The 18,941-nt window shown below is 34.1% G+C and overlaps 1 protein-coding gene across 2 annotated transcripts in view; it reads right to left on the bottom strand.

Annotated features, from left to right (window-relative positions):
- The window catches only part of FBXL20 (F-box and leucine rich repeat protein 20), a 110,535-nt gene that overhangs the window by 58,532 nt on the left and 33,062 nt on the right, over positions 1-18,941 (bottom strand). Inside the window, exon 2 of one of the 2 annotated variants that reach the window (XM_051994631.1) lies at positions 2,087-2,148. In XM_051994631.1, coding sequence (XP_051850591.1) covers positions 2,087-2,148 — 62 coding nt within the window. Of the gene's footprint in view, positions 1-2,086; positions 3,081-18,941 lie in introns of those variants that run through there. The other variant, XM_051994630.1, reaches the window with a different exon arrangement.

The following is an 18,941-nucleotide window of genomic DNA, read 5'->3' as shown; positions in this document are numbered from 1 at the left end:
ATTTCCACAATTATTGTGCTGCATAGGAAAAATCAGATGAAAAAAGAAAAAAGATGAAAGAAAGTAAAATGCAAGCAAGCAACAAAAAATTATGTGATAATCAACTCTGAAGAACATGGCTCTTTTCAACAATGAGGTGATTCAGGCCAATTCCAATAGGCTATGAGGGAGAGTTATCTGCATCCAGAGAGAAGATGGGGACTGAAGGTGGATCACAACAAAGTATTTTCACCCTTTCTGTTATTTACTTGCTTAGTATTTTTTTTCTTTTTGATCTAATTTTTCTTTTCTTTTCTTTTCTTTTTTTTGCTAGGCAATTGGGATTAAATGATTTGCCCAGGATCACACAGCTAGGAAGTGTTAAGTGTCTGAGACCAGATTTGAACTCAGGTCCTCCTGACTTTGGGGCTGATGCTCTATCCATGGCGCCATTTAGCTGTCCCAGATCTGATTTTTCTTAGTCTGATTTCCACATGATAAATATGGAAATATGTTTAGAAGAATTATACAAGTTTAATCTATATTGGATTACTTGTTGACTAGGGGAGGGGAGAGGAAGGGAAAGGGGAGAAAAATTTGGAACACAAGGTTTTGCAATGATGAATGCTGAAAACTAACTTTGCATGTATTTTGAAAAATAAAAAGCTATTATAAAAAGAAACTACATAGGAAAGAATCATCTTGCTCTATCTAAATAAAGCCTCAGCAATTTCTAATTCACTTAACAGAATTTTATTTTTTAAAACCAATACTCAATATGAAGTTTGGCATATTATTTCCCCATTTCCTATCCCTACATCTTTAAGTCTCCATAGTTCCCTTAGAATTTTAGAGCTCTGGTCCTGCAAATGAATTTTGTTACTTGGTCTTGCTCCATTCAATAGTCACATGATGATGACTGACATAACCCTACACACACACACACACACACACACACACACACACACATATATATATATATATACTACTTTAAAGGATTTATATGTTATGTATAAATCCTTTAAAGTAGTATTGTTATTTTTATTATATTGGCATATCTAACTCAAGAGCACTGTGTATTTTTTCCTTAAAGTACTTTGTAATAATTGCTTGATATATGTTTGATGAGCCATTGTAAACTGATTTTCAACAGAAAATCTGTTTCCATTATTGCTTTCTGGACTTTGTTATTGTCGTGTAGAAATGCTGCTGATTTTTATGGGTTTATTGTTTACCTTGCTTATTTATTGTCACTACTGTGTCAACTGGTTTCTTTGCTGATTTTCTAGATAAATCATACTGTGTAGTTGTATGATCTCTTTGCCTATATTTATGCTTTTACTATCATTCTAGTCTTATAGCTATTGCCAGTATTTCTAGACTAACAGGAGGAAATGGCACCTATAATTAATTCTGTATTTATACAAGGAAAATTTCTGGTATTTTTCAACTTTTGATTTTATATACTTTTTTCACATTTAAAAAAAAAGTGAATGGAGAAGAAATTATAATAAGATATCCTCCTTTTAAAATCATGCTATAAAGGAACTAATAAATGGTTATCATTTGTAGTTCTTCCAACATGGCCCTATAACTCACATCTCTGTATGTATTATCTGAACTCATATCTGAAGTGTTCTGTCTTCTCACAGCTGCCTCTCAGTTTCTCTAGTTTTATTCAAGACTCAACACAAATCTCACTTCTGCAAAAGGCCTTTCTGATCCTCCCTGTTACTAATATCTTCCCCTTTAATATTGCAAATTATTTACTCTGAATATATTTCATATATTATCTAGTCATTTATATGTTATTTTCCTTGTAAGAATGTCAGCTCCTCAAGAACAGAGACTGTATTTACCATTCTGTGTAATCCTATACCTCAGCACAATGCATGGCACACAGAAAATGCTTAATATTTTTTGACTTTTATCAGAATTGATCAATAAACAATGTACATTTGCTATTGATAAAACAACAGCAGTAGCAGCAGCAGTAAAAAAAACATTAAGACTGTCCATAAGACTGTCCAAACAAATTATAATAATTATCTATAATAGGCATTAGATGCAAAAGAGAAACAAAATAATTCTAATTTCACAGACTTACCTTAGCAGTAGTTCTTTGGGAAGCTTTTTATTGATCACAGCTTCATCATTGTTTGAGAACATCTGGGGGGAAAAATGTAAAGTTCCACAAGTTTAAGAAACTCTCTGCTCTGCTGAAATAGTAGAAATAAAAACTATCCCAGGGGGAAAAAAAAGTGTTTTAAAAATCATCCTACCTCCAAACTTCCTTAGATCTGTTGAGATTATTATCATCTTTTCAGTTATCCAGATACCCAACCTTGAAGTCATTCTTGTGTTCTCTTCTCTCCTTTATAGTCTCCATATCTGATCAGTTACTAAATAATGTTGATTCTGTTATCTATCCTCTGATCTCACATACATACTTTCCTAAGTCAGGGTCTTTTTCTCTCACCAGGACTATTACACCAGCCTCCCAAATGGGTCTATCTTCTCCAAGGAAAGGATTTTCATAACTACCATATGGATTTTCATAACAAAAAATCTGATCAAGCCAGACCCTTCTTAAAAATTTCAAGTAGCCTTCAACTGTCCCTGGGTAAAATATAAATTTCCCAGAATAGTAATTTAGATCACAATTGTCTTTTTCATATTGCTACATTTAATTCCCCTTCCTATAATCACAGCTTTGCCCTGCATGATTTATTTCCAGTACCAAAAAATTCACTTTCTCCCCTCCATGCCTTTACATAAAACATTCCCTTACATCAAGAATGCACTGATTTCCTCAGTTCTATACCTTACAATTCATGTATCACTTCCTATCCAATGCCTTTCTTGGCATCCAGCCTCAAGCTGTTAGCATTGTCTGAGATTATTTTGTATTGTTGTTAGACATACTTTATATTTATTTGTGTACATGCTATATTTCTCCAGTAAAATGTAAGCTCCTATAGAAAGGGCATTCTTTAACTCATTTCTTTTTATTCCTAGGACTTAGAACAAGTAGGAACTCTAATACTTATTAACTTTACTTCAACATCATTTAAAACACAATGCTCAGTCCTGGTAAAAGCACTCCTACAATAAAAAAATCTCTAACAAATTTAAACCAATTAAAGATACAATAAAAAAATCTCTAACAAATTTAAACCAATTAAAGATATCTTTATAAAAAATCTTTAATTAATATTTCCCCAAACATCCTTCATACTCAGCTTATTATTTTAAAAGTTCTCACTAATGGTCAATCTTCTAAAAATCTGAGGGAAGAGGAAACATCTTTTTCAATGGGTACAAGGGTACAAACTAATTTAATCATTATCATCACATACTATTTCTATTAGAAATGGATAGCTTTAGTCAAAATCATTACCATCATCACAGAGAAAGATGGCTCTGCAAACCAGGACAAAAGCATATAACCAAGACCCCAAATAGAAAACTCTGTTAAGGAAGTTAAATGGAAAAGACCTGTTCTTATTATTTAAATGAAATTAGGATACTACATTTAAATTTTTTTTTTCATTATAGTACTTCCAGCAGTCATTTTCTCAGATTAATTAATAAAATGAATCTTCCATACCTGGCTACAAAGTTAACACTTAGGCTGATTAGCAAGGAAAAACAAAAACAAACAAGCAGCAATTTATTAAAGAGTCAGGTAACAGGTTTTTGAAAAGCAGAGCAATATGATAAAAGCTGTCTTTTAGGAGGTAGTTGGGGAATAGGAAATGGATGAAATGGAATAGGAAACGACTAGTTAAGCAGGAAATTATTCCAACACTAGGTTGAGCAGCCACTGGGTGATGGCAGGAAGTGATATAAAAAGAGAAAGCGGGAGACTTGAAGGAAGAATAACTCAGTGACTGATTAGAAGGCGGTAAAAGAATCAACAAAATTTCAACATTAGATTAGAAGAATAGTTCATGAATAAGTAAGTTAGTTAAGAAGAGAAGGTTTGGGGATTTTGTAGGGTTAGGAGGGAAAAACCATGAGGAAGAGATTAAACTGAGTTCCAGCCCCAGGCTTTATAACTTTGGAGAAGGCACAAGTGAGGTCTGAAGAGAATTTCCTGGGATAGCAGAGAAAGGAGGAAATGTGTGCCTGTCTGCATTGACCCGATAGTTGAGATCAAGACAACGTCTTCTGGATTTGGCAAAAAGATTAGGGACAGCCTGAGAAAAAAACTTTCTGGTTTTTTTTTTTTGGTTTGTTTTGCTGGGGCAATTGGAGTTAAGTGACTTGCCCAGGGTCACATACCTAGGAAGTGTTAAGTGTCTGAGGCCAGATTTGAACCCCTGACTTTAGGGAAGAAAAAAAAGTTTTTACAAGAGTGGTGGGGGCAGAAAACAGATCAAAGGAAATTGATTTCATTCAACAAATATTCATTATAAAGATGAAAAATAACATAATTGCTACCTTCAAGCAATTTACACTCTATTGGAATCATATACAAATATAACTATAAAACACATGTGAAAATAAGAAAATATTAAAGGCAAAATTAGAATGGCCTGAAAAATTCAAGAAAAACTGATTCTAGCTAAGCAGTGTGTTTAGTTCAGAATTGGATTCTCTTTAAATGAAAGATTTATTTTGCCAAGGGAGGAAGGGAACAAATAATCCACTTTTTTAAAGAGCATAAGAAATAAGAATTGGAGAAATTGTTGAAGACTCCAAGAATGCCTATTCCTGGGAAAATAGGATTTGACCCATAAAATGATCTCAAATTAATTATCACTTAACCCTCTGGGATCAAGCCCAGGTTCTCACACTGTTTTAGTGTTTCCAAGATCACAAAAGATTGCTTTGGATAAATGTGATTAGTTTGTGCTGTCATTTTAAAAAATAAATGCTTCTACAAAAACGGTAGAATACACACACACACACACACACACACACACACACACACAACTTGAAAGATTTCAAATCTTTTATCAATGTAATGGCTAATCATGATTTTAGAGGTCTATGCTATCTGCCTTCAGCCAGAGGAGATGGATTTCAAGATTCAATGTTTTTAGACATGGACAATGTAGGAATTTGTCATGTTTGAATGTGTATATTCGTTACCAGGGTTTTTTCTTTTAATGAAATAAAACAGGGAAGAGAAAATACTTATTAACTGAAAAATAAAACAAATTATTTCATGGTGAGACATATAATCATTCTAATGAGATTTTTATGCAAGTGAAATTTAATATGAAAAGGTTAGGAGAATCAACTAAGACTTGCCAATCCCAGGATAATTTCAAATAAAATGAGTTACTTGGATTTCTGATTCATACAATTAAGACTTTTAAAGTGAGTTTGCCATTCAAGCTTGTATTTCTTGTAGCAATACAACACATTTTTGTTAGTTTTTTCACACTCAAAAATGAGTTGTTTAAAAGGCAAAATATGTATAAATAAGGGTAAAATGGGAGTTACATTATCTTATTACCCACATTTTTTTAAACTAAAATTTTTAAATTAAAACTTTTTATTTTCAAAACATACACATGGATAATTTGACATTCATCCCAAAACACCCCATGTTTTAATTTTTTTCCTTTCCCTTCTACCCCACTCCCCTCGTGTCAGCAAGTAATCCAATATATGTTGAACATTTGCAATTTCTCTCTCTATATTTCCACAAATATCATGCTGCTCCAGAAAAATCATCAAAAAGAAATGAGAAAGAAAACAAAATGCAAATAAACAACAACAAAAAGGTTGAAAATATCATGTTATGGTCCAAATTCATTTCCCACTGTCTTCTCTCTGGGTACAGATGTCTCTTTTCATCAAAAGACCACTAGCCATTTCAACAGCCCTATCTAAATGACTCTACATTCCTAAACATTTAGATTTTTTTTAAAAAATCCCAGTGATTTGGTTGTACATTAGCACTGACTGTTGCTCTGTGTAAAACTGTAATAATTTTCCTCCTACATTAGATAGTTAGGAATATGACTTTCAAACTTTTCATTCCAAAAAGAATGAAACGTTAAAGCATTCTAAATATTATGAAGCAAGATTTTTTTTTTAGAGTATTTCAGCCTTTTTGATCATTTGTTCGAGTTTTTCAAGTCTAACTATAATAAATCATTTCTATAATCTAGTTTACAAACGTACAATGCGCTTAATTACAAAGTAGAAATATAAGACCTGAGGAACCCATGCTAGCAGTCTTTTTGTTGGCCTTTATGCAAATGAAGTTTGAAGTCAGAGTCTGGGTGAAAATGAGCAGGTGGATAGACTTCTTGCAAAGCAGATGAAAAATAAATAGTCACTAACTCAACTGTGGCATCTACTACTTAAAAGATAATAACCATTTTTATGTATAAATAAATATATTTTAAGTATCCTCACTATCTTTTCAGACCATCTCTCCATGTCTAATCTAATACACTCCCTTTTTCCCTCTGACATTACCAGCACTCCCGTGCAGGTCACCTAGACTACAACAATGGCCTGCCTCAAATCTCTCCCCATTCCAATCCATCATTTTTCTAAAACACAGGTCAGATAATGTTAACCACTCCCCCATGCCCAATAAATAAACTCCAGTGGCTCCTAGTTACCTTGAGGATAAGACACAAAATACTACCTTTGGCATTCAAAGACTTTCATAATCTAGCCCCCTCTAACTTTTCCAGTTTTCTTATACTTGAAGCTCACTATTGAGCCCCCAGGGCTATTACCAAAACAAAACATCCTATCTCTTGGTTCTAAGTATTTTCTTTTCAAGCTTCTTTTACGTCCTAACAAAAATCCCGCCTTTTAGAGAAAGTCTTTCCCCATTTACTCTTAATAGCAAAACCTAACCTTTGTTAATTATTTCCTATTTATCTAATAAAAAAATTACCTTTGTTTATATTTGTTTGCATGTTATCCTTTCCATTAAACAGTAAACTACTTCAGAGCAGGGACTAGGTAGTAGTTTGTGGTGTTCTCCAGCCTCTTCTTTTTATATCTCCAGGGTTTAATATATTATACACAGTAGGTCCTTAATAAAGATTTATTGATTGATGAATGAAGTAACACTGAATCACTTCAGGATAAGGTTTCAAGAATAGCTGTCAACTCCCCTGTAACTTTTAGTCATAGAGTAAAAGTTCTTAGGGTCTATGAATTTTAAAGATATATGCATATTTTGATAACTATATTTCAATATAAGTGGTTTCCTTTGTAACCTTACATATTTTATTGTATCTATTTAAAATTTTCATTCTGAGAAAGAGTGCTATGCACTGCCAATATTGCCATAAATTGTCGATGGGATTAAAGACACAAAAAAAAGACCACAGTTACACACAGAAAAAAAAAGACCAGAGTTACTTTGGGACATTTATAAGTTCAGTGATTTGTCAATCATTCTGTCTCTTTAGCAAAGTTAAATTTGTTTTCAACATGTATTCAGTGAAAATCTTTACATTTAAAAAAGGATGGATTAAGCTGAGGGCCTTTTTATTTTGTGTAATACAACATAACAAAAGTTCCAGTAAAACAAAATAACAAAAACAAATCACTTGGACTTCACTGTAATAGAACTGAACCTGTAAGAGAAACTACTCAATTTGTAGTTTAATAACATGTTTCTCACTAAACTACTTAAAGAGGCAATTTGATATTTGGGTTTAAAGCTCACGGAGAGTGAGGCTCCAAGTTGCAAAGATCAGGAACCCTAGATCTATTTTCATTGGTTACTTAAAATCTATTGTAATGTGTGAAGTTGCAGATTTACATTAAGCATCACTTACCCCCATTAAGCAATCTTTATCAAAAATGATTATGCTCTTTTCTATATCCAACCAACACCAGATGTTTTTATATAGACTAGTTTTCTTGCCAAAAACTAAAAGAAAAACATTTTTCTCTGGTCAGCTAAACTTAAAATCAAATAAGTATATACCCCCTCCACCCAACATCTTAGTCCCAATAGGAATATAACAGCTTGTTAGATACAAACAGCCAATTCATTATGATCCTATGACTATATGTCTCCTAAGAATCCTGAGATAAAGAAAGGGCACTTGAGGATCAAACAAACAATGCTTACAGCTCTGGACACCTTCTGGCATCAACTTAACTTCCTGGATCTTTTTCTACTTTGACTTCTTTTTTGCTCACACATTATAATATCAATCTTTTCCTTTTAGATTATTATGTCATATCCAACTTCATCCATCAAAAATTTTCTAGTCCTGAATAATCCCACATGATCTATCTACAAGGTGGTTAGACCATACTTTAAACAATTCTAATGCTACTCCATACGAATAATCTGCTATGCCCTGTTAAAAAAAACCTCTATGAAGTTATGAGGCCAAAGGAGAAAGTGACTAGATTATTTGCATCAAACAATGGGCATCTACTATATATAGATAGACATTTAAAAGTTTTAACTAGGAGGAAGTGGATAGCATATAAGTCCAAAACAGTTTCAAAGAGCCCTAAGAGAATGGATGGCTTAAAATCCCCATGCAAAAGTTCTAGCTCATGTGCCAGAACCTGATAACTGGAAAAATCTTTGGAATTTTCCAAGCCATATATCAATTAGTTATTTTACATTATCATTCAATACAAAGCAATGAATGTATTTATAAAGCTATTGTGCTTTATACATACCAACATAATTTATTTGTAGAACTATTTCTTTGGTTGATCCAGGAATAAAATTTGAAAGTCTCATAGCTGTTTCCTATTCTACAGAACTACAGAATTTCAGAGCTGGACCATCTAATTCAGCCCAAACAAAAAATAAATGCCAATTATAACATACCTTGATGTGGTGTAGCATCGAAGGAAGATGTATTAATAAGCCTAAGACTACCTGGCCTTGGGAATGATGTAGCTGGAAATGTCTTTCTTCTTTTAGATTATCCTACCCCAGTTAACTCTACATGACCAAGATGTTATGGCTATAAATATTGCTGGCTCTCAGTTAACAATCTGTTACTCAGTGATAAAGTTTCTGAAACAATAATGAATTGTACACCAGACTACTCCTCAATTCCATTCCTAACCCTACTCCCCAACTCCACCTCTAAGCCATAAAACTAGCATATCAGTAACATGAAGCACTTTTTCCTAATAAATTTATCTTCTTGCTCCCACTTCTTTTGAAATAGCCTGCTTTAACTGGCTACAATCATAATAAACTTTGCCCCTTGACTTCGAAATGGGTCCAAACCTGCAAATTCTTATGAGATACCTCCTGACACAGTCTGGAACCCCAGACTTTTTGGGGTCCCAATTGAACTTCAACAGTGATCATTCAGAGTCTCTTCTTGAAGCCCTTCAATAAGAAACCAACAATTCTCAGGGATGTTTATACTATTTTTTATTAGGAAGTTTTTACTAATATCAAACCTTAATTTGTCTATTCAACTATTGCTCCTGATTCTTCTTTCCTTTGGAGTCAAAGAGGTAAATCTCTCTTGCACATGATAGTCCTTCAATATATGAATACACATCCTCCTTGACTTGTCTCTTCTTCATTTCTAGTTCTTTCAACCCATTCTTCCTATAACATAAATTCATCTTCCTTCATATTGGCTGCCCTCCTTTGCATATCCTTTAGGTTTATCAATGTGTTCCCTAATATATGGGACCTAGAAAGGAATACAGTACTCAGACACAGTACTTCAGATATGTATGACTAGTGCCTACTTATTCCTGGAAGCTATGTGTTTCTAAATGCAAACAAATATTACAATACTTTTTTTTTTTTTGGCTGCCACATCACAAAATCCTCAGATCTTTTTCTGTGAATTTCTGTGGTTTGGGGCCTCGTCTGTACAACAAGGAATTTGGACTATACAACCTTAATTAAAGGTCTCATCTAGCTCCATATCTAAGTTAACACAATCAATGATTTATCTGAATTTGGTCATTCAATTAGTTCTGAAATCCATCTAATTATATTATATATATCTCCACCTTTTCCATAATAAATAGTTTCAGATACTTGATCAAATATAACAGTGAAGGTTAAGAGCCAATGTGTTACTCTTTGCACATATATCTAAATTGTTCCTAGCTTTTGTCTCATCTTATTAAGATGGAAACAAGAAAATTCCATGAATGACAGAAGGACTGATTGACATATGACTGGAAGTATTTGGCAGGCTAGTTCCTAAACTGAAGGGATTACTACACAGTTATATAGCACAAGAAGCAGACCTCTCTCCTCCCTCTTGTCTTTTTACCCCTACACAGAGACAAATGTTTGTATTAATATTGGACTTGGAAGGTAGAAAAGTTAAGGGATGAATTATGTATATATGAAACAAAATGTGTATATTGTGATCTTGATATGGGTATCTTGCTGGCACCTCTCAAACTCAAAATAACCAAAACCAAATTCAGCATCTCCACAAAACTTAGCTATCTTTCCTACATCCTTATTTAACAGCACTACAATGTTTTGTTATTCTGAAGGTTAACCTGAGGTTTCTAGCTGGTAATTAATCCTAGGAAATATTATGTCAAAATCTAGGTTAAAAAAAAAAAAAACTTATAGCACACGCTTGATTTATAATTTTAGTAACCACAATAAAAAAGAATATAAAGTTAATCTGCTATGACCTATTTGTGACAAAGCCATGATGACTCTTCACATTGCTTCCTTTTCATTAACCATTTATTGATTTTTTTTTTCTTGAATTTATCCAAAACTCAAGTCAAATGTACTGGGCCTACATTTTACATATTATGTTCTCATTCCCTCATATGAAAAAAGTTAGTTTTCCACAAATACTGTTAAAACAGAATGAAGAACACTTATTAGCCAAGTGATTCTGGGCAAGTCACTTAATTCCAACTGCCTGGCCAAAAAAAAAAAAACCTTAACTCCCCACCCAAAACAAAACCAGAATGAAGAGGGGGTGAAATATCTTGTTAAGATATCTCCAACCAGGAGGGGACGCGGGAAAACTGGGATACTGATGCTTTGTTACTAGAGTTGTGAATGAATTCAACCATTCTAGAGAACAATTTGGAACTATGCTCAAAAAGTTATCAAACTGTGCATACCCTTTGATCCAGCAGTGTTACTACTGGGCTTATATCCCAAAGCGATCTTTAAAGAGGAAAAGGGACCTACATGTGCAAAACTGTTTGTGGCAGCCCTTTTTGTAGTGGCTAGAAACTGGAAATTGAATGGATGCCCATCAATTGGAGAATGGCCGAGTAAATTATGGTATATGAATGCTATGGAATATTGTTGTTCTGTAAGAAATGACCAGCAGGATAAATACAGAGAGACTTGGAAAGACTTACATGAACTAATGCTAAGTGAAATGAGCAGAACCTGGAGATCATTATACATGGCAACAACAAAACTATATGAGGATCAATTCTGATGGAAGTGGCTATTTTCGGCAATGAGAAGATCCAATTCAGTTCCAATTGATCAGTGATGAACAGAACCAGCTACACCCAGCAAAAGAACACTGGGAAATAAGTGAGAACTGCTTGCTTTTTTTTTCTTCCCAGGTTATTTTTACCTTTCTAAATCCAATTTTTCTTGTGCAACAAGAGAACTGTATATATATGTGTACATATTTTGTACACATATATTATATTTAAGATATATTTAACATGTATGAGACTGCCTGCCATCTAGGGGAGAGGGTGGAGGGAAGGAAGGGAAAAGTTGGAACAGAAGCAAATGCAAGAGTCAATGCTGAAAAATTATCCATGCATATGTTCTGTCAATAAAAAGCTATTTAAAAAAAAAAAAAAAAAAGAAACTTCACAATGGAAAAAAAAAAGCATCTCCAACCAGAGGTAGAGCGAAGATGGCAAAGGCAGGAACTGGCCCAACTTCACCTCCAATCTGTCCCAAATTCCTTTAAATAATGACTCTAAACAAATTTTAGAGAATCAGAACACCCAAAAAGATGGAGTAGAATGTTTTCCAGCTGAAGGCAACATAGAAGCTCAGCAGAAACGGTCTGTGACACCAAGGTAGGAGTTTAGTGTGCAGTCCCGGGGCAGTGTGCACCACACATCCCCCTGAACCTGGACCTGGACTCGGACTCAGATCCAGCCCCAGTCTCAATCTCAGAATTAGCGGCAATACTGGTGACTTCCACCAGTATTTTGGTCTTAGACCAAAGACAACAAAGAGAATTCTAGAAGTCAATAAAAAGAAACTCTGTAGAACTACAGTGGGATCCCAGTGCAGGTCCAGCCCTGGCCCCAGCTCCTGCCCAGATCCAGAAAAACAAAGCTGGATCTCAGAATCAGCAGCAGTGTTGGAGGCTTCTGGACCTCTCAATCTCAGGACACCAGGGGAGACTCCTGCAGCAACAAGATGGGAGTCATGAATGCAACAAAAAGCAGTCTTTTGTACAAGTACAACAAAATCTGCTGTGTAATAACGTGTGAATCAAAGAAGGGCATAGTCTCAATATAGTTAGACCCTAAGACGATAAATAAGAGTAATGGGTCTGGGGTCAGAAAGACCAGAATTCAAATCTGGCCTCTGGGACTTTCTAATTATGAGCTATTTCAGTTTGTCTGTCTCAGTTTCTTCAACTATAAAATAGCTCCCTCCCAAGGTTGTTTTGAGGCTTAAATGATATAATTTAGAAAATGACAGCTCAGCACTTTAACTGCCACACAGTAAATGCTTGTTTACTATCTTTCTTAAAATAAGTGAATGGGAAAAGATCTGTTCTTTGTTTTGCAATAAGTGTGCATATTAAATTTACAGAGAAGACGGTATAAATAGCTTCAAGAGCTGGAAAAGATTTGGAAAAGAAACCATCAAGGCCAACCCATTCATTTTACAAATGGGAGAACTGAAGGGAGAAGAGGGCAGAACTAAGATGGCGGAGAAAAGTTAGGACATAGCTGAGCTCTCCCTAGTTTCTCATAGAATCAACACAAGATCAAACCTCTGAATTGATTTTAGAGTGGCAGAAATCTCAAACATTTGGAGTAAACAATTTTCCAGCTTAAGATATCTTGGAAGGACTTCTGGAAATGTATGTTTCACTAAGGGGGTTGGGGTAGATGGATACAACCGAGCACAGGAGCAGTGTGGGGAATCTTGCAATAAATTCTTAGCCAAAGTACAGACCAGCATTGTTGACCCCTCTGTCCTGACTCAGTGGGCCAGTGGCTCAGCATGCCAGCTATGAGACCTCTAAATCAAGTACAGAAGGCAAAATGCAAGCCTCTAAACATCAGCATAACAGTGAGTCTAGACCAGGCCAACACTACAGTGGGAAAGCCAGAAGCACCATCAACTCCAGAGTCAGTGAAAGATGTCTGTCCCCCTACAAAAGCAGCTTGGGACCATCTTCCTTGTGCCCCTGGAGCAGAGCTAAACTATTAAAAAATGAATAAAAAGACAAAAGGAACCCAGATCATAAAAAGCTACTATGCCTACAGGGAAGATCAGAAGACAAATCCAGAAGGGGATAGGAAGGGCAAAATGCCTACATGTGAAATCTCAAATATCAAAGGATATGAACTGCTCTCATGCGCAAAACATTCTCCTGGAAAAGCTCAAAAAGGATTTTAAAATCATAAGAAACAGAAGAAAATTTCAGAAAAGAAATGAAAGCTATGCAGGAGAATTATGAAAGCTTGGGAGAAAAAAACTAACAGTTGGAAAAGGAAGCACAGAAATTGACAAGAAAGACTTCTTAAAAAATAGATTTGGCAAAATGGAGAATTGAAGGCCAGAGAGGTTTAAGTGACTTGCCCAGGGTCATACAGCTATAAGTACATGAAACAGAATTTGAACTTGGGTCAAGACTAATTTTATCTGTAAAAAGAAAAACTTGCTAATGATTAAGAGCTTAAGAGCTATCAAAAATGAAATCACTTTTCTAAAAAAAAAATTAAGCTACAAAAATATTCAAACAGAGGGTAAATAATACTATGTCAAAGATAAAAGTAAAGAAAAAGTAAGCATTCTTTCTTCCCATGGAAAATGTCATCCACATCCAGAGAGAGAACTATGGAGACTATACATGGATGGACTATATTTTCATGATTTTTTTTTCAATTTCTTTGCTTTTTTCTTTTTTTCCCTTTTGGTCTGATTTTTTTTTTTTTTTTGCACAACATGACAGTTATGGAAATTATGTTTTAAAATATCATACATGTATAACCCATATCATATTACTTGCTGTTTTGGGGAGAGGGGAGGTAGAGGAGAGAGGAAAAATTTGGAACACAAAATTCTGCAAAAATGAATGTTAAAAACTATCTTCACATGTATTTGGAAAAATAAAATACTATTTAAGAAAAAAAAGGGGAAAAAAGGTTTTTCCCAGTTCTAATATTCTGAGTCTATTGAAGAAAGCAAAAGAAACCCAATAGAATAGAATCAATTTTTAAAAAATGATATAGCGCAATAATTAGCTTAAAAGTTACAAAGATCAGACAAATTTCAGAAAAGCCTAGGTTTACATGAACTGATGCTAAGTGAAATGAGTAGAACCTAAAGAACACTGTACATAGTATCAGCAAGATTATGTAACATTCAACTGTGACAAGACATGGCTCTTTTCACCAATGAGATGATTCAAGGCAATTCCAATAAACTTGGGATGGAAAGTGCCATATGCATCCAGAAAGAACAATGGAGATTGAATGTGGTTAAGCACACTATTTTCACCTTTGTTGATGATTTCATTGTTTGCATTTTTTTTTCACCTTTTTGATCTCATTTTTCTTGTGAAGCATGACAAATGTGGAAATATGTTTAAGAAGAACTGCACCTCTGCAACCAAAATTGAATTACTTGCTGTCTAAGGTAAGGGGGTGGGAGGGAGAAAAATTTGGAGCACAAGGTTTTGCTAAAAACTATCTTTTCACATATTTTGAAAAATAAAAAACTATTATTATTTTTTTTAAATAACTATTGAATTTTAATAGGTGGGTCAACTATATTCTGTAGGGAACTAAAGTTCCATGAATAATTTAGATAATGATAGATCTTTTTCTTTTAGATGGTCAGTTGTAAATCTTTTCTCAAAGAATGTATTATTGTTTCTTTATATGTTGGTTTTCATAAAGGCAATTGAAGTAAATACAACAACAGATATGAAGTCAGAAAGATTTGAGTTCAAAACATGCTTCAGATATTTTGGCTGAAATATAACAAGCAGAATGTATTATTTTAACTGTGTGTATATCTTTTTGTTTCAAGTATTTCTTATAAATAACATACTGTTGGATTCCAGAATAGCTTTAACTTTACTGCATTTCAGTTTCAAGAAATCAATCAGCCTCAACCTCCCTATATCAGGTTGGTTGGATGTTGTCCTCCATTCTTGAAGAGAACCAAAATGATATCACTATGTTAAAGTCAAGATAGTATGTCTGTCAGTGGCTGATCAGACCTACGAGTTTGGAATGCTCTGATACAATTGGTTCTAACTGCATCTCATGTTTCTCCTGAGCTAATTAAATTATGCTTTGCTCATAGAGCACAGAACATTCTCTGATGAGGACATGCCATGCTGGGTGACCCTGTGTCAATGTCTTCCATGTCAGACAATCAATTTTAAAGTTCTTAAAAGAGGCTTGATCACTGTCCATAAGGTAGTCTTTTTGGCAAGTGTATATTTGGCATTCTAACAGTGTCACCGCCCAAAGAAGCTGCACTCTCTGCAGTAGAGATTCATTGCTAAGAAGTTTAGTTTGAGAAAAGACTTCAGGGTCTTCAGGACCCACCAGGACCAGGTGATCTTCAGAACCTTCCTAAGATAATCCAAATGGAAGCAATTTTGTTGTTTCCTGACATGGAGCTGGAATGCTGTCCTTGTTTCATAGGTATACAACAATCAAGTTAGCACAACAGCTCTGTACGGCTTCACTTTGATAATGTTCCACCCGAACACTGAGCTAGCTCTGGCAATTCATTACCATGGACATCCCTGCAAAGTATACTGCCAAGATAAGTGAAGTTATCCACAGCATTCAAAACGTCGCCATTTGTTGTAACAGAATGGTTCCACATATGAATGGTGTGGTATTGGCTGATGGGAGTACCTGTGTTTTCTTAGTGTCAATTGTTAGGCCAAAATTAGCACAAGCAGAAAAATCAGTCCATACTTTGTTGCATCTCAAGCTTTGGAGGCTGCACTGAGTGCACAATCATCTGCAAGCAAAAAAAAAAAATCATACAGCAATACTCCCTCCGTTTCAGTTTTGGCTTGTGCCTTTTCAAGTTGAAGAAACTATTCTCAGTGTGGTAGCTGACTTTGATGCCATTTTTGCTCTCACTGAAGGCATTTGATAACATGGCTGAAAACGTTCTGCTAAAAAGCAAGGGAGCAAGCACACAGTCTTGCATGTAAAGCAGGTGCTGTGCAGAACTTGAGATGTGTTTAGTTATCAAAGACACTAACCAACGTCATCCACAATAATTGAAATCGTGACCAATCATCTTGACTTTATCCTGCTACTGATGGCTCTGGAAGAGAGTGAGGATGATGACTTTGAGCGACTCTGCCTCACTTAAATCCAAGTACAATCAAAAGATATCAACATTTTTTTTTAACCATTTCTACCTATCTGAAAGGCATAAGCACTCTGAACAAGTGAAACCATAATTGAGACCACCTTTATATCTTTCATGACGTCCAAAGTCTTACACTTTGCACACAGTAGGCATTCAAATATGTTTTTATTACATAAATCTTGGCATAAGTTTATTTACCACCTTTCTTCCAAAAGCTCATTTTTACTAAGTAACAGTAATACTGGGGAAAAATATACTCACTCATTCAGAAATTGTTTATTATTCACTACAGAATACAGATATCCAAGACTATTTGTCCTGCAGAAAGTTGCTATCTAGTAGCAAGGATAAGGCATATGAATATTATGAATATTTCTTCTATTACTTGGTATGCAATATAGTAGTTAAAAAAGAAAGCTGTGTATAAATGCTAAATTCATGGTAAAATTAAATGATAATGAGGTGAAGTTCGATCTTGTTAATTCTGAAATAAAAAGATTCCATTAAGATCTGGCATCTTCTAAAGCGTGTACATGGAAAAGAAATATTACTCTCAAAAAAAAAAATATATATATATACATATATATATTTGTATAAGTATATAGGGAGCATTTATATAGTATCCCTAAGGGATAAGTGCATACCACCTCCTCCACCCCAAAAGGTGAGTGCTTATGGTATTTTTATATGTTTCAAATTACTAGGGAAAGCCAAAATCGACCATCTAAGATCACAGCTTTAGAACTATGAGAGACCTCTCTTTTTTCATAGATAAGGAAATTGAGGCTCAGAAAGGCCAAAATACAAGAATCATACTAAAAGACTGGATTGGTAGCCAAATTCTCTGAACTCCAAGTCCAGTGGTCTCTCCACTGTACTACACTGAGTCTTTATTGCTGGTTTTAAGTATAATGGGGATGGTAATCAAGCATTTCTTACTTTTAAAAATTTACTTCTGCAAAAATATGAACAATAGAAATAATAAATTGGCTCTGAGAACTTAAGCTGACAGATGACTTTATGTGGCTTTTTAACCTACAAGTCAAATTCTTATTTTAGGCAATACTTATTCCAGGAATTGCTAAGTTTTCATAATCTTATTCTGCCAATATTTCCATTTTGGTCATCACCAATTCTATTTTCCCCTCCTCGTCCTATTCCACTTTCTTTGGAATCTAACTATATGCATTAATGGCTTAAGCAGTCTTATGTAGTAAAGGATTTCAAAAACAATGAGAAAATCTTATAAAAAGTGATATCTTAAGTTAGTAACCTTTATATAAGTCAGCCAGCAATCACATATAACTGAAATAACTAATTATTATTGCTATTATTTGGCACTATTTTAAAAGGGGCCATGGAGACTAGCCATTTTAATGGCTATGGTCAATAAACTAGGTTTTCTGGTGGACTAAAAAAGCTACTTCAGAAGGCATTTTTTTGTAATTAGAGCAAAATATATTTAATATCAATATAGCAAAATATAGCAAAAAATCAAGATATTTATATCTATGAAATTAAGAGCACATGAAATTCATTAAAAAATTAGAAATTACAATTATATAAAATTGTATATATGTAGTAAGAGAAATGGAAAACTTTTGGATTAACAAAAAATCTGTATACTGGCAAACTATTTGGGGGCTTAGAACTTTCTTACTCTAGATACCTATTTCTTTCTACTGTAATCATAAAGATTGATTTTAGAATTCTGATCAAAAAATTAGGAAAACTAATGTAACTGAGGACAGAATCACAGAAGCTAAAAGTGGAAAAACACTACTAGGACATTTTAATCTCTGGTAACAAGTATAGAACTGCTATCCAAAAAATGCTCATTTATTCAGGCCATTTTAATGGTCTCAGAAGACCATTAAAAAATTCTGAAATACTTTATAGTTACTATAAGCAATTTTGATGTAAGATTAATCACCCTGAGTTTGAAACTATCTAGGCCAGAACAAAGACATTAAATGTAAGGACTTTACTGATAGCTTTTTGTCTTCATATTACATTTATTTTCAAATATATGGTATTTCAAAACTCTTTAGAGTGGTTTTTAAACACTAAGACTTTGGGGACAGTCTGAATATCCATTTTCTATCATCTAGGTAATTACCCCACATAATAACAAGATTTTAAAATGCAAAAATGCAGGTCAGTAAAACCAACATATCAATCAAGTCTGGCAGTATGTTCAGAGTTGCACTCATAGCCTCTACTTCAAAGAAGAGTAGAAGACAGTTTCCAAATCTGGAGAAAGAAGGGATGAAAAACAGCTTTAGTCACTGTTTTACTATTTACATTACTATATAAACTGTGTTTATTTTTTTCCTGGTTCTATTTATTCTGAATCATTTTATAGAAGTCTTTAATAACTTGCTTTTCATTTGTTTTTATATTCATTATATTCATTTGTTTATAGCACAGGAATATTTCATTATATTCACTCATT

The sequence above is a fragment of the Antechinus flavipes genome, chromosome 4, assembly GCF_016432865.1.
Source record: "Antechinus flavipes isolate AdamAnt ecotype Samford, QLD, Australia chromosome 4, AdamAnt_v2, whole genome shotgun sequence".
Lineage (NCBI taxonomy): Eukaryota > Metazoa > Chordata > Mammalia > Dasyuromorphia > Dasyuridae > Antechinus > Antechinus flavipes.
The sequence above is the reverse complement of the archived record's forward strand: the minus strand, read 5'-3'. Positions and strand labels throughout refer to the sequence as shown.